Source organism: Periplaneta americana, chromosome 4 (assembly GCF_040183065.1).
Source record: "Periplaneta americana isolate PAMFEO1 chromosome 4, P.americana_PAMFEO1_priV1, whole genome shotgun sequence".
Lineage (NCBI taxonomy): Eukaryota > Metazoa > Arthropoda > Insecta > Blattodea > Blattidae > Periplaneta > Periplaneta americana.
Window position 1 is genome coordinate 197,567,301 of NC_091120.1, and position 23,635 is coordinate 197,590,935.

Here is a 23,635-nt window from a genome sequence, read left to right on the forward strand (position 1 = left end):
TGTGACATTTTGCCTGTCGTTTTGTACTTATAAGCATTTCAGTTGTGTTGAAGACTTAATACTGCAATCCTGTGTACATTCTGTCGTCTTCACAAATGGATACAACTCCACAAAAATGGTCTAAAATTATAACATTAGCAGAGCATTCTTCTATGACATAGAGGCAAATTGCTGCAGAATGTCACATCGGTTTGGCTATTGTTAATTCGATCATAAAACGATACAGGGAGACTGGATCCATCACACCCCAGAAAAAAGGAAACTGTGGCCGGAAAAGGAAGACTTCACCTGCAGATGATCGTTTAATTGTCAGGAATAGTAAATTAAATCCTAGACTAACTGCTGTCGACTTAACCCGCGAGTTAATGGCTACCACTGGGGCGAATATTCACGTCACAACAGTGCGGCGTAGGCTTTTGGAAGCTGGACGAAGGGCTCGTAAGCCTATTAAGAAGCAACTGCTAACCCCTGTTATGTGCAAAAAACGCTTAATGTGGGCAAAATTACATCAACACTGGACAGTGTATGACTGGAAGAATATACTTTTTTTCCGATGAGTCTCATTTCGAGGTCCATGGCCACCGTGTTTCTTACGTACGGAAAGGATCCGAAAAAGCAACAGCAGCTCATCTCCAACAAGCACCCAAATACCCCCCTAAAGTAATGTTTTGGGGTTGTTTTACACATGAAGGGCCTGGAGCATTAATACCTATCAAGGGAATGATGAATTCTGACAAATATATTCACTTATTGGAAACCAGAATCGTACCCCAGCTGCAAAAATCATTTCCGGATGGCAGAGGTGTGTTCCAACAAGACCTGGCACCATGCCATACGTCTCGAAAAACTACAGAATTCTTCAACAAGAAGAATATTCAGGTACTCCCCTGGCCAGACAACTCACCCGACATCAACCCCATTGAGAACTTGTGGTCAATTTGCAAAAGAAGAATGCAAAAAATGGATTGTTCTACAAAGGAGAAGATGATTTCTGCCCTCATTGGTGTATGGTTTTGCGATGAAGAAATGAAGGATATTTGTGGGAAATTAGTGGAATCCATGCCAAATCGTCTCAGAGCTGTTATTAGGAACAAGGGAGGCCACATAGATTACTGAGGTATGTCTTAGATCCTTTTTTTTATCCCGTTTGAGTGTATTTGCATAAGTAATTATGTTGTTCGGATTAATTTGCATGCTACTGTATTGACTACACCCCAACTCTGGCTACTAGCAACAGGCATCTATAATGAACACCGATCAAAATACCCCTCAAACAACAACTGAATAGACTACAGTGGACTTTATGTTGTCAGCAAACAGCTGGATACATTAAGAAGATTGATTGATTGATTGATTGATTGATTGTGTACTATAGATGGCGGGTTATCAGCTTTAAGCTGTAATCAATGCTACTTAAAAGCAAGGAAACATCAATTATATTCCCAGAACAGTAGAAATCAATTCAGGGTGGGAAATGCGATGAATGTACCAACTTGGCAGGTTGCTGCCAGGGTCTCCAAACTGGGATGTATGGTTTACACCACGTATACCAGCTCCAGAAGTTCCTCCTATTTTGAAGCAATCAATAAAGCATATAAGGCTTGGAAGTGGGTTGGGATCACCAATTCTTTCAGAGCTCCTTATCAGGAGAAAGTACAAAGATAGGGTACTTTGGAGATGGATGGATCAAGATAAACACACATGCCTACTGGTGTCCAGAGCAGCTATATTTCACGAAATTATCGAATATTTATATCATATATGACAGACACCATGCACACACAAGTTTTGTAAGTCTACAAATGGAACAAATGCAATTCATACAATCTCACTATCCAGTTATTTTTATCAGTAACATAAAAATGATTTGATGACACGTAAATATGGACTGCACTGCATGTTACACGTACGTCGTCATAAGAATGTTCATATATACAGCTTTTTGCTTCTATACACTTCTTATTCATCAAATCTGATGTGTTTTCCCAGTTCTCTTTCTGCTCTGCTCATTATTTTATCGCGTCCTCTCTGTTTCACACGAACATGGTTGCTGAGTTTCTCTTCTCTGTCCTTCATCATTTTGTCCCAGTACTGTGACTCTGCTTCACCTGAAACGATAATAAAGCAAACTTACACATTATATATGACCAGCCTCATGGTCTAGTGGTCAGAGCTTCTGGCTATAGTTCATGAGGTCCCGGGTTCGATTCCCGGTTAGAGCACAGGAATTTTTCCTTAAAGGGGATTATTCCTGTGTTCGTCCATGGTCTGGAATTTAGGTTAAGTTTAGATTTAAGACTTCTCCTGGCACCACATCATCGGGGTAATGTAACTCCGCCTTCCGGGCGCCCCAACCTCAGAAGTGGGTTACAACTAAGCCATGGCCAGGAGAGAAGACCAGAAATGTCGAAAAGACAACCTGGTGGCATTGGATTAAAAAAAAAACTTACACATTATAATAGCTTTACTACGACATATGTTGTTGTTTTCTAATGCCAGGCGTTTGACAATAAAGTCATCTGACCTCTTGCACTCCAATATTTTTGAAAGATATTATCATGGCCAGCCACTGAAGCAAAGATTTTGAGGTGTTGAGTTGCACAATGGGCAGTTAGGGGACTGATATATTCCAATTCTATGCAGGTGTTTGGCCAAACAATCATGGCCTGTTGCCAATCTAAATGCAGCTACAGACGATTTTCGTGGTAAATCGGGAATTAACTGTGGATTATGATGAAGAAAGTTCCATTTTTTTCCTTGAGATTGTGTTATCAAATTTTGTTTGTTGAAGTCTAAGTATGTAGATTTAATAAATCTTTTCACAGAGTAATACGTAGATTTAGTAACAGGTCTGTAAGTAGCAGTGCTGCCCTTCTTTGCTAAAGCATCCGCATTCTCGTTTCCCAGGATTCCACAATGGGATGGTATCCATTGGAATACAATTCTTTTATTGAGTGATATTAATTGAGAGAGCATTTTAGTTATTTCTGCTGTTTTAGATGAAGGTGTGTGTTTAGAGACTATTGATAGAATAGCTGTTTTGGAGTCTGACAATATAACTGCATTCTTAAATTTATTTATGTGGCATAGAAGATTCCTGAGACTTTCACTTAGGTCTACTGCAATGATTTCTCCATCAAAACTTGTTGTTCCATATCCAAGAGATCTATAAAGTGAGAAGAGACAGCACGTAACACCTGCACCAGCACCTTGTTCTCTGGACATCAAGGATCCGTCGGTGTATAAATGAAGCCAGTTTTGTGGAGGGTACTTAATATTAATTGTCTCTAAAGACAATTATTGTTTCATTATTTCAGTGTTTACTTCTGATTTCAGTATTTCTTCTGTTAAATTGTGGGCAAAGGACTAAAACAAACGAATTTCAGTTTTCGCTTTAACAAATTGCTCCCCCTCCACCTCCTAAAAATATTTGTTGGGTTTATTTTGTGTGAAAATCCTTAATTTTGTGTCAAGTAATCAGGGAAAAAAAGAATTAAAAAAATTGGATACAATTTTCTTCCAAGGGTGGACAAGTACCTTAAAACAAGCAGATAATGATGAATATTTACCTTTAAGAATTTCTGCATGCTGCCATGGAGCATTCCCCACCAAGTGTTCGGCCGCTGTAGGTGTTGCACATCGAAAGAAACCTTCACTTGCTCCCTTAACAATATCTATGTATGCCACATCACTCAGAGCTTTGGCATCGGCCTGTGAAAACATCATTACCAATGTATACACCACCTCCTTCAATGCATAACTCTATACTTGTTTTTTTTAAAGATGGGACATGACAATTAAGCGGCTGAGCTTGGAACTACAGTGCTATATTGCCAATATGGACTAACACGCTGCCAGCTGATGGAAGCTAGCAACTGAGGTTAAGATGGCTGACGTTAAAACATTCATTGACAATTGACACAAAGGTAAGAAAACAATACAAAAATCGACAGAGAATCAAACACAAAATGTACCAATGCTAACATTGCCAAGAGAGCTATAAGCACTCGCCATGTGGAAACGGTAAGTTTGGCAACTCAACTGTTGTTACCATAGCAAAAGGCCTACCACGTTATGTGACATTCAGTTGTTTTTCCGATCGCAACACTCCTGTCATGTCCCATCTTTCAAAAAAACAAGTATAAATAACACATACTATAGTCAGGGTCACATAAGAAGAGTTTCTAAACAGCAAATATTGCCGTCTTGTCAGTGTTGCCAACTGTTACCAAATATCACACGATCCTATGTACTAAATGACTTATTTACTTACCGTACTTTATGTTGGAAGGTTATTCTAAATAATTCAATAATTTGTAACAAATTTTCGTAGGCAAACTATACGGGAAAGGGATCAACATGTCAAGTATTTTGTCTGGCAATACGAAATTCATTGGTTTGATTAAACAATTGACTCAAGAGACTTAACCTAAAAATGTATTTCGTTTGACCAGATGAAATTAATAGTAGTAACTCCGAAAACTTGCCTGACTATAGTCTTGAATTATAACCACAACGCAACACATAAAATAACTTAATTAATTATTGGTATTTTTAAATTTCACTAGCTTCCAGTAACCGGCTCAGAAATTTAGTACAATTTTAATTTCATGGAACTCCAGTACCGGCAAATATTTTTCTCAGCTGCCAACATACGAGTTACAAAATCACTGCCATTTATAGTATTTGTCAGTATTGAAATTCGAAACGAAGTTGGCAAAAGAAAATTCAACCTGCAAACAAGAAAGTCACCACAATTCACTAGCATATGTAGTAATGGGAGAAAAATGGTTAGGTTTCACCCTTAGGGTATGAAGTAAGCTGACCCGGACTATATATCACTACACACATTACGCAGTAATTATTCTGAGTGTAATATTTAATGGCGTATGAAGACTGGATATGCTGAAGGATGTGTCCAATCCTTTACTCCCACCACTTACGAATGTTACCAATAAACTAAGACCATGGAATATGCTATTTACGCTCGAAAAATGTACTTAAAATATAAAGATGGGAATTCCAAATAAGTACAGTAGAACTTGGTTATAACGACATCCAAGGGGCCTTGAAAATTATGTTGTTATAAACGAGTGTCGGTAGTAACCGAGATTCATATTATCAGTCTAGTGAGGTGGAAAATGAAAAATAATAAACATAATTAGGCTTATATTTTAGATTTATGTATTCACTTTTAAGCATACCACGAACACAATAAAATACATGTCACAAACGATTAGGGAAAAACACGAGAGTTTTACTGGAAGCAAGTAAAGCGATCGGTTTGGAAGTAAATCCCGAAAAGACAAAGTATATGATTATGTCTCGTGACCAAAATATTGTACGAAATGGAAATATAAAAATTGGAGATTTATGCTTCGAAGGGGTGGAAAAATTCAAATATCTTGGAGCAACAGTAACAAATATAAATGGCACTCGGGAGGAAATTAAACACAGAATAAATATGGGAAATGCCTGTTATTATTAGGTTGAGAAGCTTTTATCATCTAGTCTGCTGTCAAAAAATCTGAAAGTTAGAATTTATAAAACAGTTATATTACCGGTTGTTCTGTATGGTTGTGAAACTTGGACTCTCACTCTGAGAGAGGAACATAGGTTAAGGGTGTTTGAGAAAAAGGTGCTTAGGAAAATATTTGGGGCTAAGCGGGATGAAGTTACAGGAGAATGGACAAAGTTACACAACGCAGAACTGCACGCATCGTATTCTTCACCTGACATAATTAGGAACATTAAATCCAGACGTTTGAGATGGGCAGGGCATGTAGCACGTATGGGCGAATCCAGAAATGCATATAGAGTGTTAGTTGGGAGACCTGAGGGAAAAAGACCTTTGGGGAGGCCGAGACGTAGATGGGAGGATAATATTAAAATGGATTTGTGGGAAGTGGGATATGATGATAGAGACTGGATTAATCTTGCACAGGATAGGGACCGATGGCGGGCTTATGTGAGGGCGGCAATGAACCTTCGGGTTCCTTAAAAGCCATTTGTAAGTAAGTAAGTAAGTACAATTATTATAAATACAGTATTCTGTATTAAAACAGTTTGTTCATTACTCATAAACTTATTTACTGAGGAGTGAAGTAATCAGTCATTTTACTCTGTTGTCTCCTACTTGCCCAATATGCACTTTCTTATTAAATTCTATGTTCATAATTTCAGTTGCAATTTCACTGCTCCCTTCCCTAGCTTCATAGAAATGTTCACAATTCTAATGGCTTCTAAAGTGTCACTCACTTCTTTTAGTGGCCATACTGCGTTAAAATGCGTGCACTTAGTGAAAACTTCCTGTCGAAACTGATCTAATACCGCATGAATTCGGGCAGGTTACAATGGGGTGGGGGATCTGCCTGCATTCCAGAGTCTATGATAGAAGGGAACAGTAAAGGATTTGCCAGATTTCAGCAAAATATTTCTTAAAATACTTCAGTTCTTAGAAAATTATATTCCAAACTGAGGTTGAAAATGACGTTATATGCGAGGTAGACGCATATATGTTTGTTGTATCAAGCAAGGTAGGAAAGCATATGTCTTATGGGGAATTAGTTGGGACCACAGAATATATGACGTTATAGGTGAGGTGTCGCACAAAACGAGGTTGCTATAACCAAGTTCTACTGTACTTTAGTACGATTCTTGGCATCTCTCAGAGCAGTTCCTACCCAGGGATTCGATTGAGGAACTATTTTACCTCCGGAGAATTTTACAATGAGGGACTCCATGTATCATAAGCAGTGAAAAATATAGTGAAACTGCGTTGGTGTTAATGCAGCTTCTGTGGGTACCTCTTTGTTACTCACCACGACAAGGTGAATACCCACGAGGTTCAAACATTTTTAACAAGAGCCAGAACAGGTCACATTGTCACACAATTCTGCAGTGCTCGGGAAAAGTGGCACAAGTCAAAAATATTAATGTTACAGGAGAAGGAAAAAAACTGTCTTCACACTGGTTTATGTCGATTTGATTTTCTTCTGTATGAATTATTGTGATGGGAGAAATACTTATGTCTCTTTTCCCAAGTGAGCAGATGTTTCGTCAGTTGTCAATAAATTAATAAAAAATGTTTGTGGAAACTGACTTATGCCACTTTTCCCAAGCACTACAGAATTGTACCTACACCAATTTCACATTTCTGATAATCCTACTTGTCTGTGGTGTAATAATCACGATGAAGATTTTTTTTATTGGTTATTTTACGACGCTGTATCAACATCTCACGTTGTCAGAGAAGTTGCCTATTAATCAAGGTATTCAATCTGAACTTGAGAACGTGTACGGTATAACTTGAACGTCGTAGCAACAGACGACAGTCTGTACGGTCTGTGTGCCACCATAACCCCTTTCGAACTGTGTCTTGCGCGGCCAAGTCATACGCAGGGTATTTGTTATCATCGGTTGCGTACGGCAACATTCCACAACAGAAATCAAATGCTCCGTGTCCATGTTGACCGTCAAAATTAATGTCAACAAATACGTAAGTAATCGTCTTAACCCTCTCCACATATCCCGACAGTACACCTCACCTCAGTACATGTTTCGAAACAGTTCACATTCCTGCCACTACTGGCGTTACCGTACATATCGGTAAGTACTCTTCTGAATGAACGCTGTACTTGCTAGGCAACTTCTCTGGCACATAAGTAATACACCTCTGCGAAATTGTAGGAAGATTGAATTCTCTAGGCTCATCGACTAGCCACAAGACGGCATACAGCGAGCCATGACACACTTTGAACTGAACAGCCAATAGTACATACACTCAAGAATTTTTAGTGACATTGCTACTGCAGCAGAACAAGAAAAGGTACCGATTTTTATGCCGCCAGGAAAGAAAGATACACAAATTCAACATTGAATTACTGAGTTCAACGATTTTCATAAAAAGTTTTGTGCAGGATAATTTTCAGGTATTATGATGAAAGGCTATAAAAATCCATGGCGCTACAACCCATGAAGGGCCAAGACCGATCAGCTGGCTACTGGCCTCGTGTCCACATGCCGAAGCAGAGGTAAACGATCATACAATCAGAATGGAGGTATCGTGTGGTTAGCACGATGATCCCCCAAGCCCGTTATAGCTGGTTTGCGAAACTGAATTTTCGCTACCTATCGTAGCTCCCCAAGTGCATCACAATGCTGGGTGGGCACCGGTCCCATACACTGGCCGAAATATGAGAAAATTTCTTCCCCCATGAGGACTCGAACCAGCGAGCATTCTGTAACGCGAATCCTAGGCAGGATGCCTTAGACCACGACGCCATGGTGCAGGACGATGAAGGGCTATATTAAATAGCAAAAAAATTAACATTAGATTAGACATGACAGAGAACATTAATTAGCAGGTATCAGTATGTTCTATCCCAGATCACATATAGATTGATCATTCCTATGTTAAAATCGGTTGCACTTTGAAGAGAACAACCGCCAGGATCACGACCCGTCCACTGTAAATGAACACGAGATGGCAGTACAGTCGCTAATGCAATTCAAATGGAAGTTATGACGTGACTCCTTATGTAACAACTAGATGGCAGCATAGTAAACCTGACAAAAGTTGTTACTGTCAAAACCTATAACGCCGAGCAACTGGGTATATAAGATCTAGGGTTCTATGCATAACATAATAAAATTAAGAGCACTGGCTTCAAGTATAGGAAAGCAAACGAAGGTAAGACATTCATAATGGAGAAGGGAAACATCACTGACATGCTAGATCGTGCTGTAACTAACATGAAGTTCTGCCTCCAGACATATTTGCAAATCGAATGGAGTCATATTGAACATATGCTATGATTTAGCCTATGATGTGGAACTTGTTGGATACACTGTACAATGTAAAGCATATAAAAGCTAAAAATAAAATCGCACAAGCATATATTTGTCCCACCTTACTTGCATTCTTACCCTAAGTTTCTTTAGGTCGATGACTGGTTCATCGAATATAGCGTGTACAATCACTCCAGGAACAAATGTGAACTTTGGCTTGCTATCAGTCTTCTGTTTTGCTGTATCTTCATCCTTAATGGTCTGTTGCAACTGGTCGTGGTTGCGACCCTGGGGATTATTACTGTTCCAGCGATTTCTGCTCAAGTACTGCTTCAGACACTTCATTTTTGCTTTTTGCAAATCCAGGTACTTGTTGCGTAGACGCTTCCACTCTCTCCTGAATAGATAACATAGAAAAAAAAACAGTTCATTTTTATAACCTGATTCTGTGTGCATCCGGCTTAAGTTATTATTTCTGTGGCCGGGAGGAAAAAGGTCTTAAGTAAAAATTTTATACTTTTCAGGAGAGCAGTAGAAAGATTGAAATTGGTGTCAATTATAGAGTTTTTTTAATTAAGAGGTTTTTCCTGGATATTATTTGTTTATATTTCTTCTAAAATAGGTAATGTTGCTCATTTAACAATTTTCTTGATTATTTCCAAAAATAGCCGCACTTAAGCCCTTTTAAGACTAGAAGCCAAACTGAGTAGAAGGGACTATTAAACATAAGACCTTTTTCATGTCAAAATAAATGAGAAATGTAAGGAAAGGGCATCAGTATGTGATAAAACGGTTAAATACAATTTAGACCTTTTTAATAGGGAAACATGGGAAGAAAAAATGTGATGTTTGTAAGGAATAAAGTATTAAATATTCTTAAGTCCTTTATTCTGTGTGCTCGATTCAAAAAGTGAAGAGTTCACGGGAAAAACAATGAATGTCACAGTTTTCTTAAGGTTGATGTCATTATCTAATTCAATGGATTACTGCGAAATTTAATATTGTTCTTATGAAAAATGGTAAAAAGGAGAATTATCACCACGAATACAGTAATCCTTTCCTTTATTTTCTATAGAAACAGCACTACATCTTGCAGTTATAGGCTCAATTAGATCATTATCTAATCCTTAACAGAAATGTGACATTCGTTTTACCCGCGAACTCTTCAAGTACTTTGGACATTTGGTAATGCTCTATAAATCCAGTCAGGAGTCTTATTTGACTTTAGCCGTTTTACCAGATTGTAGAGAATTGTTTCTGCTTTCAGAATATATAAAAATCTCATTTTCACAAAAAATTGACTTAAGACTTTTTCCTCCCGGCCACAGACTTAATTCTTATTCAATTTCCACCAAGTAACCATTAAAATTTCTTCAAGCAAAAGAGTTTCCTAATTTTTTTTTTTCAATTCACCCAGTCTTTACCCATTTTAAAAACCATTCTAATAGTCTACATACTTAGATAAGACCTGCAGTCTGCCAGCGTCCACATCAGGCTTCTCTTTCTTGTGCTTCTTCCGTCTCTTTCTGCTTTTCTTCTTGACCATTCCCTGGTCTCCTTCCACTGCCATTTCCTCCTTATTTTCAACTACTTCGTCCCATTCTACAGACTTGGTCCTCTTCTCTTCCTCTACTGCCTCCTCCTCATCTACTTCACCGCTCTTTCGCTTCCGTTTCTTCTTCTTCCCAGAATGTGACTCAGCATCCTCTTGCTGGGGTTCAGAATTGTCAGTCTCACTATGAGCTTTCACTTCTCTTTCTTCATTATCCTCCAACGGCCTCTTCCCTCTCTTCTTTTCAGGCTCGTCTGTCTCCTCTAACTTGGGTACTTCTGCTTTATTTTCATCCATTTCTTCTTCATTACCTTCACTTTTCCTTTTCCGTTTTTTCTTTTGCAGGTACTTTTCATTATCTTCACATTTCTGAACGCCTGGGTCATCACTACTAACCTTATCTTCTTTTTCTTCTGCTTCTCCAGACTCTTCACTCGTCTTCCTCTTCTTCCTCTTTGGAGGTGTGTCACTGTCCTCTGGTTGTGTATCAGTCTCTGCCTCTGCTCCCTCAACCTCACTGTCTTGAGTCTTTTTCCTCTTACGTTTCTTCGCACCCATCTCACTTCCTTTCTCCCCTTCGTCATCAAAAACATCACTTTCTTCTTGGTTATCCTGCTTTCCCTTCTTCCTCTTTTTCTTTTTCTTTGACAATTTATCTTGAGCCTGATTCTCTTCTTCACCTAATTTTTCTGGAGTTTCTTTCTTATCGGTTTCATTCTGCCTATTTTCAAATTGTACTTCTTCATGTTCGTAAGTTGCAATGCTGCAAAGCCTCTCTGGCGCAATCTGAGATGAAAGACGGCAGCCCCTTGCACCAAAGGTCTGTTAGACAAGATAAAACACTTTTAAGTTTAAACATGTACACATATGATGAATGTTATGGGACAACAGTGCAAAAGCAATCTACATATTCCCTGCAGTAATGGACGAAATATAGGAACATTCTTTTATAGGTACATTTTGTACTTATAGTAAAACTCCATTTCAACATTCCTGTTTTTAAGACATAATCTGTTAAGTCCCAGCCAAACTGCCACAAGAAAAATATAATTAATCCCAGCATTTAAGTAAACCTGGTTTAAGGAATACTTCTGAAGTGATTTTGTGATAATGAAGTTCGAAATATCGACTCAACTTTCAACAATCAATAGTACCGATATATTCGAAAGTGCATCTCAATTGATAGCAATGTGGCACCACATGGCAGCATTATTCTTTATAGTTTATGGTCTACCTTTGCGTTGCTTTCAAAGAGTGGTTGCTTTGCTTGCTTTGTTCTCTCGAGTTGAGTGGAACCTGTTTCCAAGTTCTTTTTTGTTAGTTTATGTTGTTAATGCATTGTTATGATGGTGATTAAATGGAAGAAATTGACTATTGGATAGAAAGAGAAAATAATAAGGGATGTCGAGGCTAATTCTCAAATAACACTGAGCGTATTCCGAATCTCACCGGTGAGCAATCCGATGGCATCACGGTGTTCCGAATTCCACCGATGACGTCATTGATGCTCCACTGGTGTCACACCAGTGCCATCAGCTTGCAGAGGTGGTGGCAGTCTCCATCAGCCGCCATCAGTGAATCTGATTGGTTCTTGTATAGGGCGGGAATTAGCAGACGAATGACATCGTGCACTGTTGTGTCATGGCGGTGTGTTCTGCTGTATTGTTTGTAATGAGCACAACGTAAAAACAATATGTTAATGGCTTATGAGCGAACATGTCAACGGACCAGTTATTACTACCGGTTCAAGAAATAAATTGTTTATGCTCTCTTTTCTTTGAATGAGATGGCAGTACGGAAATTTTGCAAAATTTTGCTAGCGAAGCACAGACAACTTGTACAGTCACCATGACAGCCATCAGTCCTTCCAGTAGTTTTGTTCCTAATTCGCTGCAGCATGACGTCATTGTTGTCCACCGGTCCGGTGAGATTCGGAATATGCTGTCTATCACCACTATTGCAATGGAAAAAAAAGCATGGTTTGCCAACTACTTTATTATGTGGAATAATGAAGAAGAAAGAAGAAATTTTCAATGCCAAGTTTCAGTGTGGTTTGGGTTCAACCAAACAGGAAAACATTCGTGCTACACCATTTGAAGAGTTAAAAAATATTGTAACGAAATGTCTTGTAAATAATAATTGTAGGTTATAATAAAGTTTGGTATATAACACACGTTTGTGCTACTTATTTTCGTCTTTCCTTCCCATTTTATGTAAACCTCCTTTTAAGGGGGGGGGGGAATTCCCAGAGATTCATTACAAAGAAATGTCCTAAAATTGATAGCTTTGGAAATTATTCACAGAAAATTCCCTAACAAAGAATAACTTCATATTTTCACTAATGGATCCCTACTGTGCACTCAAAGTGGAGCAGATACTGGTGCTACAAATCCACATTTCTCGCTTTATAAATCCTTAGGTTACATAGCTACAAATTTTGATGGAGGAGTTGAAGCCATCTATTCAACTCTTCAAAATCCGTTGTACCGGTTTTCTTATTTCCAACAAGCTGTTATTTGAGTGATTCTAAAGCAGCTACTATTGCTAAAGCAACTAATCTTTCACCTAAAAGCAAAAAAAAATAAAACTTATTGCTGGAAAATTGTACACCATCTGATGAAGCTTGATGAAAGGATTGTTTTTCGAAGAGTATTGTCACACTGTGGATTATCTGATAATAAAGCTGCCGATCTTCTTTACTAAGAAGTGAAGCAATGTCTTAGAAAACCTCATGTCAACTTCAACATTTTCAACAGTAAAAAACAACACGCATACCCCCCCCCCCCAGGCTTAAATTAAGCATATTTTGAGACAGAGTTTGTCTCGCATAATAGTTGAAGTCAATTGCTGTTTGCACCTCTGATTTGATTAGATGTGTCATACTTCTGTTTCGAACATAATATGTCCAATTATTGCTCATGAGATAGAACACCCTCTTTGTATGAGCATTACTACATGGTATGCTTAGAACAAAAGTAGCCAGTTTTTCCAAATTGATAATATTAATATTGTGAGCACTAAAAGCCATTTCTGGCAAGCATTACTTTCCAAGAAGACTGTACATTTTAATGCATCTCTTGAACAACAAAATTCATCATATAAACAATCATCATTCATGACAAAATCAAATGTTTATAATAATGATTTTTACATTATGAAAAAATAAGGGAGAAAAATGTTCGAAGAGAAGAAAAATACGGGGGTTGGGAGACTTAAAAATTAGGGGCAAATAAGGGAGATCTCAGGAAATATGGGAGGGTTGGCAACCCTAAGTGTAGATGACAAAATATGTTTGTTTTGGTGTATAGAATACTCTGCAATACTTTATAGTACATAATTACATATTAGTGTACAGTTCTAATAATACATAAAAACCAAATCAAAAACAGTGATCTTCTAACCTCTCAATGTCTAAATAGTACATTATGCAACGAGCCTATAATGGTAGTAATTAAGACGCGAGTATGTTTGTTTATGGAACGAGCGCAAGCGGGTTTCATATTTTCATACGAGCGTCTTAATTACCATTACAGGCAAGTTTCATACGACTTTTTATGCTCGACCATATTTCTAACTTGAAATTATTCATAAGTATTCATGTTATGGTTATCTAAGTGAAGAGCGGAACTGACCTTCTAAATTGTGAAATGTGCGCAGATGCGAAAGTATTGATTTTTTCCGAGGGACGAAAGTCATTGACCTTGATATAATCTAGAGAATAACATGAACATTAATATTGATATAACCTGGAAATTGATTTAGAATTGAAAAACGAGATGACAAATTGAATTTATTTGAATATTATTTACAATTAACGCTAATTATTATAGTAACAGAACATAACCTTCTGTGACAGTATTGGATTTCCAGCCTCCGTGACGTTTCGCTAATTGTCTTTCGATTGCATATACGAGAATAATCGATACTTGCGGTTTTATAATGGTACAATGGTGATTTCTTATTGGCTGAATAACTGAATTATAATGAATAGGTGTACTTTAATGAGGTGCATTAAAGGGCTACTACCAGGTGTATAATTACTACATTTCGGCATGGTCGAGCATAAACTATTTAAACTTCTTACCTCCAAAGTTTTATTGGCTTCTTCAGGTGTTTCAAATTCAACAAATGCGAATCCCTTGATTTTTCCGCTGGTTCTATACTTTGGTATTGAAACATACGCAACTTTGCCATATCCAGAAAACACTTCAGTGAGCCAATCATGTTGCGCATCAGGAGGTAGCTGTTCCTGGGGACACAGAGGTGGAGGAAATTATTACTATAGTTAAGAAATATGCTCTCACATACAGAAATTGATCAAATTTGATTTAGGAGTTATTTAATCAACTATCTGAAGACAGGTTTGAACCTCATAAATAACTAGTGTAACATGTAGCTAGTCGGTGATGTACGCAATGGAAGGGGAAGGAACTGGCCATCCATCCCATTATCTCCTGGCCTAGTTGCCTCATAAGTGGTGCCTTGCTAGTATCACTTGTGAGGTTCAGACCTGTCTTCGGACAGTTGACTAAACAACAATGAATATATGTATTTATTCACACTGCAAATAGGTAAGTATCACTTGTGAGGTTCAGGAACCCGGAGGTTCATTGCCGCCCTCACATAAGCCCGCCATTGATCCCTATCCTGAGCAAGATTAATCCAGTCTCTATCATCATATCCCACCTCCCTCAAATCCATTTTAATATTATCTTCCCATCTACGTCTCGGCCTCCCCAAAGGTCTTTTTCCCTCCGGCCTCCCAACTAACACTCTATATGCATTTCTGGATTCGCCCATACGTGCTACATGCCCTGCCCATCTCAAACGTCTGGATTTAATGTTCCTAATTATGTCAGGTGAAGAATACAATGCGTGCAGCTCTGCGTTGTGTAACTTTCTCCATTCTCCTGTAACTTCATCCCTCTTAGCCCCAAATATTTTCCTAAGCACCTTATTCTCAAACACCCTTAATCTCTGAATAAATAATAATAACAACAATAAAATAATAATAATAATAATAATAATATAATAAAACTAACAAGGAGCATCCTAAATTAAATGAAGCACGATCACTTAAAATAACATTTAAAGTAAATCTAATTTGTATCTTAACCCCCAGCCAAGATCACTGCTGAAAGTTATTCCTAGGTATTTACATTTGTTAACTTCCGGAATGGTTTCACCCCCTAACATATACAACGCGATTATTTTGTTTCTTTTTCTTGTAAAGTTGACAGCTTTGCTTTTTAGAATATTTATTTTCATTTTGTTGGTCACTGCCCAATCGTTTATTCTATTGGGGTCATTCTCAAGAAGAGTAGTATCTTCATAACTTTTTATTTCCCTGTATACTATACAATCATCCGTGAATAAGCAAACCCTGGACAAGATGTTAACTGGCAATATCCATTTAAAAACCTTATTATTTTATTATACATTGAACTTTATAGCATGTTACACAGGAGGATGCTCAGTGAGATAGTTTTTAAATATATCCCATACATGAGCTGCAGCTGGACTTGCCACCCAAGTTTCTTTCATCGGCCCTATCTGGGAATGCTGTAACATCTTTTGAATTATGATGCATTATGTGTTGTGCAACACAAAAATTGCTTTTATTACGTCATCGACAGTCTGCATATTACTTTCTATGGCTTTGGGTAATATTCTCCATTTACTGTAAATTATTCCTAAAGCACATTCTGCCGATCTTCTAGCTCTAAACAATCTCATATTGAAATATTCTCTATGAGGATACAAATTTTAACTATTGTATGGTTGTAGAATATTCAAGAGAGAATATGCTTTAGGTCAGCGGTTATAAAATTATTACTCCATCTCGTGTTATTCCAACTTAAACAGATCCAGCTATTGCAATACTGTGTTGCTAGTATCATGTCTTGAATCGTTGCTGGATATAATTTAGCGTTGTTTCAACATAAATGTAGCCTAAGACAGAAATGTACCTTTGAATATAAATATAGGAAAAAGATAATGTTAGGCTAGTATTGTTCACAATAAGGCATTTCGCTTAAATTCCACTGGGAGTTCAGAAAGATATTCTGAAGACGAGAGCTTTGCCAGATAGTCTCATTTCTAGCATGTACCACAGATAACAAACACATAAATACTTCAATTTATTGAAAAAAAAAAAAAAGGTTTAATGTTGTAAAAAATACATCAACATAGGTCCATCACTACTGGGGAAAGCAGCCAGTGGTATCTGGAAGAACTTCTCTGTACTGTATGTAACATATCAAACTTACAACATAGATTGTACAATCATCGGTGTTCTCCTTCTCTCTGACTGGAGTAGTGCGAAATACTTTAGTTCCATCTTCTGTCACTGACAAAACCTCGGAATTCCTCAGAGCTTTTGCAATATCCGTGATGTTTGTAGTCAAAGCTCGAATTTTATTAAATCTTATAAATATTGAAAGATCTACATCTGCAACAGAAAATGGTTACAAAGTTACAATTCATTCGAATCATAATAGCATGTGTGTATTCCAGAAACAAATAAGATGAGAGTAACAGAATACGAAGAGTTCAATAAGATGGGATAATTAAATATTGCTGTGAGTGTCAAGTCATTGAGTGTAAAAGAGTGCCATGAAAGATGTCATTAACTGATGTGGAATATGAATTTTTATTATTATTATTATTATTATTATTATTATTATTGTTATTATTATATAACTTCTTTATAACATTTCTAGTTAACTGGTGTCGAATATGGATTATTACTATTATTATTATTATTATTATTACTATTATTATTATTATTATTATTATTATTATTATTATTATTATAAGTTCTTTTGCTTGTTGCATGGAATCTATGTATATGTCAACCTATAAACGTGATGAAAATTGTGAAATCAAAATGCATGATATGTATAATGGACAAGAACCTTTTGGCACAATTCCATGCTGCTTATCAGATATAAAACCAGATTTTTAAGTTATTTTTACTCGAGTCGATAAAGATTAGGGAAGAATAATGGTTAAACATAATTATTATTATTATTATTATTATTATTATTAAAAACATACCTACGGTATATAAAACAAATTATTTTCAGTGAATTATTGATTGAATTGATATACGAACGTCATTAATAATTCAGGCAGTACATCTCACTTCACGATATGTGTCAGAGGAAGAACAATAAATCTGAAGTCTGACTAGTGCACAATGGAGGGGGAAAGAATCTGGCCACCCTACTCCATTATCTCCTAGCCTAGTTGCCTCATAAGTGGTGCATTGTTGGTATCACTTGTGAGCAGTGGCGTGTGGTGATAAATAATCCTGGTGGTGCACAAACATTTATTATGATTATGATTATCATATTATTATTATTATTATTATTATTATTATTATTATTATTATTATTATTATAGGTACTAACCACGACATAACTACTAATGTACGTTATATAGGTATAGATTTACATAATTTTGTTAGTCAAGAAATTGCAATTAGTCAGTTTCCTATGTAGGTCCAGTAATAGCAAAGTAAAGTGTTCAATTTCTATTGCAGCATACCGTAAATATTATTGTTTTCGCTATATTGCGTTTTATAACACAGTTCACACGTTCACAAGCATTCGATACGTGTGTCGTCTCCTCAGCCTTAACTGCTAAAAGTCAGCAGCATTCTTTATTTCTTTGAAATCTCATCATGGCATACATCAAAATGGTTTGAAGGACTTCGTTCTGTATAGCGTTTGATGTGCTCTTAAACACTGTTCCTCTTTCCAAATGTTCCTTAAGAGTGCGTCTAATTCAGAACTAAAATTGATGAGGCCAGAAAAATACTAGCGTTTAAATATGAGTTTCCGCCATCGTGACCTCTTAAAGGCAACAACACCGCACGCACATATCTGTTCTTGGTAACTTTATCATTGTGAAGTGCAACAATCCAATTGTGTCTGTATGTTTGTTTGACCCAACACTGCTAATTTAACATTATTGTTGAGTGTGCAGCTGAAGAATCGTGTTTTTATTTCTTTCATTCATGTGCTTCAAATCAATCATACCTACAGAACGATAATCAAAATTATTTAGTTACTACGCACAGTCCTAAATTCAAACAGAAAAATAAATACAATTCATATCACGTAGCCTACTTGTTTTTGTCAATGAATGTTCGCCGCCGAACAATAGGCAAGGAAAACAAAATACAGCGTCTTTTATATTGCAGCCACATATTGTATTTTTTGTAAGTCCGAATGTTGAATTTTCTTGTCACTTCTCTATTACTGTTCTTCGTCGCTTATAATTTTAATTCCTATGTAGGTCTACCCATCTTCTTTATTTTTATCTTTTCGTGTAAAGTTCTTACAGAAAATTACATATTTAAAAGATTTTGCACACTATTCATTGCAATATTTATGATAGAACGGGCCAAACAGCGACTGCAGAACACATCTGAAAGTGCTCCTAACCCCTCTTACGCACATTGTACTGGCTCCCTAACATGCTCCAAAGCCTGCCAGTGAAACTCTACTACTGTGCATGCTCGAATGGAACAGTGTGCCGCAAGTGTCGAGTGGTAAACCTAAGTCCCAGGCGTCAACAAGAACAGTACACGTGCAGCGTTGTTTTTACATAGTACCGTATTATAATAAAGAATTATGTCGCTCACATAGTCTACTGCAGCTCATTGATATAAATTTAAAAACATGCGTTATTTGAAGAGGTGGTGCACTGCTCCTGTGCTCCTTAAGAGAAATCGCCACTGCTTGTGAGGTTCAGACCTGTCTTCGGACAATTGACTAAACAACAACAACGTGCATAAATGATATACTGCTGGAAACAGGATCTTTCAGAGAATATAAATCAATAAAAAGAAAAAAGAAAAATTGAAATTTTGAGCATATTACAGGGTCCCGGTCCCCTTAGCTGTAGCATATATTTCAATGATTCACACTCAAAAACAAGACAACACTCATGTGTGTAACTCATTCTGTTTCCTTAACCTTCCCATTGCAGGCAGGCTAGCAAGTGAACAAATCTTTAGGATATTTAATTTTGTACTATAAAACAAGCTAACAGTATGCACAATAAAACAAGGGAGTTGTTAAATTAGGATCTACCAAACTTTTTTTAACTTAATACATTCTAAGATATATAGCCTCGGCTATCATCTATATCTATATAATATATAGCTTGAACTGGTAATGGAAATTATGGGAAAATGGCTGAACGGATTTTAATAAATGGCCCCTCATTTTGAAGCTTGGAACCCAAAATTTTTCGGAAAAATAGTAGTTTTCAGTGAAATGTCAATTTTCCTACATAATTTTCCTATTTTCCAAAATCCATCTGTCGTCAGTTTTGAGAACTAGCTAATTGCATTCAGGAGAAGCGAAGCGAGCATCAAGTCGGCCGTGTTGCATTTCAGAATAAAACAAAACACACACTACAGTAAACAATATTACACGAAGGCCATGATCTGCAAGAATGCTGATATATTTAGAGCTCAAATTAAATTGGTTATTAAAAACTTAACTTATTAAAAATAATTTACAGGTTCGATTCTGTGGTGTGTAATTTTCTGGGTACATCTGTGTATTGGATATTAAAAACTACAAAACTTGAGGTGGTTTGATGACATTATTACTATTAAAAATGAAATATTATTGTAGTTAATGCCGTGATGTGACTATTTTTCATTAATTATGCATATTAATGCTATATTGATGATATGAAAGTGAAACGTTTTGGGGTTATATAAGTAGATGTAGAGAATAACTTAAACTAGATTTTGATTTCTATATTTTACTGAGTGGCGGCTATATCGTATATATAGTATATGTTACTGAAAGCTATAAAACTTATGTAAGATAATAATATTATTAAAAATCAAATATTTTTATAGTTATTAATCAAGTGGGGTTGGATCTTTTCCATATATTTAATGGCGGTGTGGTGTAGATATTTATATGCGTGGTTCTCTTCAGTATTGGCTCCAGAGAGAGTATGTTTCATTATTATGGAAGCAAATAACTTTCAGAATGTCTGGTATTCTTCATTGAAAATAAATCTGAAAAATGTTTATTTGAACGTCTAATGAACTTAGTTTGCAGCATTTGCTGCACAAGCCACTAGTTACAATATATTCGTAATGCAGTATATGTACAGTACACTGCGTAATGTTTTGCCTAACATCAGCTGATCAGACAGCACTGTTATTTTGGTGCCACGTACATCTGGCAGAGTAGAGTAGAATGCCGTCTCTATTTACTTTAATGCTCGAAGTGAAATACTATAGGCTACATTACAACTCCATTTATCAATCTGTCAATCATAATACCACCATCTTACGACATAATAACTTATGTCATGTTCACACATCGAAAGGAAGAAACAATCCAAGGGGGAGGATGACATAGTTTCCATCGTTTCTATGAAATTACCAATAAAGTTCGTGCTCAACAACCTAACATTCACTATAAACAACTACATACTCCTCTTTCCTTCATTGCAATTTCAATGTTTACGTCATAGGTTATATGGCTACATAATTAAATTTTAATTTCCTTTACAACATCCCTTAGCACTCATTCTGCACGTGACAAGTACTCATGAATATTTCATGCAAGAAAGACGCGAAGATTTGCCAATCAAAGGGAGAGATATTCCATAAAAAAAGTACTTACGTGGATCTTCCATAATAAGCTTCCCCAGAAACCTGTCTTTTGTGATATTGGCATCGCTGAAATAAAATTCCATCTGCTTACGAATTGTGTCATAAAGCTGTTTCTTCCGCTGGCGAACAATTTTGTGGGGCACTTCACTTTCTACCTCAATTTGATCGTCTTCAACAATGGCTGCGTTTTCTTCATCCATTTTCTCTAAATAGAGAGAAAAAAGATTACACATACTTTCTCACTGACACACTTCACTTATTGGTCATTCCATGTAAAAGGACCCTGTATGCAAAAAAATTAAAATATTTCAAGTAATTGTAATATCCATATTTCTAGAGTAGTAGTTGTTGTTTTCTAATGCCAGGCCTTTGACAATAAAGTCATTTGACTTCTTGCACTCCAATATTTTTCAAAGATATTATCATGACCAGCCACTGAAGCACAGATTTTGAGGTGTTCTGAATCCATTTCTTGGCTTGAGTTGCACAATGGGCAGTTAGGGGACTGATATATTTGTTTGGCCAAATGCCTGCATAGAATTGGAATATATTTCTAGAGTAGATGAACCTTTATACCAGATAAACAATGGGAAAATTTCAGTATACGGTTTTCTCACTGACAATTATATCTTAAAATACTACAAAGAACACATTTGTCTGCGTTTGTCGAATGCTTATCATCATGCTTACGAAAAGGCACTTCTCAGTGTAAATAATTTATTTTGTGTGCACTAGGTTGGAATTTTGGGTGAATGTTACTTATGTCCCGCCAACTATAGGAGACATAGGCCAGTTTTACACTAATCCTAAACATGTTGACGGGATAATAAAAACCTAACCTAACCTAACCTAACCTAACCTAACCGCGTCGGTGTCTATTCCAAAATCGGCGGAAGTCGCTCAACGCTCCTTTAACCAATATTCGTTCAGTGGGCGGTGGATACTCTACATTGACCGAATTTTGAAGTAGGAGAGAAAGGAATCCGTGTTCTGAAATTTATCCTGGTTGGGTAAGAGCTTGTCAATGTTTGGTGACCTAGCCTACCGAATAAAAAATACAATGCTCTTCACTTAGACCTATTGGAATCCGACCTATTCTGTGCATGGCAAGCAGGTCTACACATAGGTCTAAATGTTTCCAGGAAATAGATTATCAGACAAGACTTCGGAAATAGCAAAATACATTTTCATTAAACATTCGTTGACAGTAATTCCACCTTACTGGTTTTTGGCAAAACATAGCTACTTCAATCATATACCGAATATAATCAATTTTAATTTAGGCCTATACTTTATACGTACGTTCCATTTTCTTCAGGAAATTATTAATTAGAATCCGGCTGAAATTTACGCACAACACTGAACAGATTATAATCGAAATTTAAATGTTAATTGTGAGGTATCCGTATACTGTAATTTTCCCCACACTAGGTAACTTGGCACATTACAAAGAAACTCAAATGTCGAAAATAGACCTCCATAATAAATAGCAACAGAACCAGTAATGTTCCATTTCTTACCAGATAATACTAATTAAATCCAATATCTTATACAACAATCTTTCAAACGTGCTAGAAACGTTCGAACTACAACCTGCGAACCGCCATTTGTAATGAATAACTTGTGTATGTTGGTCAACCTGCAAATTGGATTACGATTCTCAAATTTTTCAGTACAAGCTTGAGAAGTCTGAAGGCGGGCATTTGATTTTCTTTCACTTCGGGTAAATAATAGTAATATAAAAATAAAATAAAAGGGATTTCACAAGGGTTAAGAAATATTGTATTGTGGAGCACGATGATCTAGTTAAAATACTGTAAGAGGCCAAGACTGACAGTCCGTTCATTTTGTTGCTTAAATGATTTGATGTAGAGATGGGTAAAAAATAACACAACAGTTATTTTGGAACTGTTCCGGTCTCGGAACTGTTGCAAAAATGAACAGTAGGTCGGAACCTCCTGTTCCGAAATAACAGTGTTCCGACTCCGAGCTGCTCACTTGCCCAGCTGTTGCGGGCTCGCAGTACCGCGTTGCACAGGGTATGTTCCGACTCTCTCGGTACTGTTGCAAAAATGAACAGTAGGTCGGGACCTCCTGTTCCGAAATAACAGTGTTCCGACTCCGAGCTGCTCACTTGCCCAGCTGTTGCGGGCTCGCAGTACCGCGTTGCACAAGGTATGTTCCGACTCCGAGATAACAGTCGGAACGTCGGAGCTTGTTCCGATGAACCGACAGCTGCAGTTACACTGTTCTCGTTGTTCTTTATGTCATACTTGGAACTTCGTTGGATGAAGTTGGTACTTGAAACTCTCACGTGGTTGGAGGGGGGCGCATGGAAATTGAAATCCTTGCGGTGGCGCGAACTTTAATATCAACATTTGTAAGACTGGCCAATCATCTGTAATGTTATAGTAAGTATTTAATAATCTGTAATATTCATTCCCGCTTTATGGTTTATTTCACCATTAGTTGACTAATTCTGTTTTATAAACATTCTACAAAGTCATAAAGTACGCATACTATTATTAATTCATTGATCAGCTGATTCTATACAAAGGTTAAAGTCGTAAATGGTAATGAGTGGTTTAGTTACAATGTCAGTATGTCGTTTGTTGAGGTTAAGTCTGACAAGC

At 36.9% G+C, this 23,635-nt stretch overlaps 1 protein-coding gene across 1 annotated transcript; it reads right to left on the reverse strand.

The window, feature by feature from the left end:
- Positions 1-1,821: 1,821 nt before the first annotated feature.
- Positions 1,822-22,645, reverse strand: Larp7 (La related protein 7). Its single transcript, XM_069824570.1, has 8 exons — positions 22,523-22,645; positions 21,013-21,207; positions 16,612-16,793; positions 14,427-14,591; positions 10,248-11,164; positions 8,929-9,187; positions 3,570-3,711; positions 1,822-2,108 (listed from the first exon to the last, which is right to left on the reverse strand). The coding sequence occupies exons 2-8, from the start codon at positions 21,200-21,202 to the stop codon at positions 1,960-1,962; spliced, it is 2,004 nt and encodes a 667-aa protein (XP_069680671.1). The 5' UTR covers positions 21,203-21,207; positions 22,523-22,645; the 3' UTR covers positions 1,822-1,959.
- Positions 22,646-23,635: the final 990 nt, after the last annotated feature.

Coding starts and splice junctions, on each gene's coding strand:
- Larp7 (XM_069824570.1), bottom strand. CDS start 21,202: ATGGATGAAGAAAACGCAGCCATTGTTGAAGACGATCAAATTGAGGTA. Junction 11,165..14,426: donor AAGCCAATAAAACTTTGGAG/GTAAGAAGTTTA, acceptor CTTGTCTAACAG/ACCTTTGGTGCAAGGGGCTG. Junction 3,712..8,928: donor TCGACCTAAAGAAACTTAGG/GTAAGAATGCAA, acceptor ATGTTTTCACAG/GCCGATGCCAAAGCTCTGAG.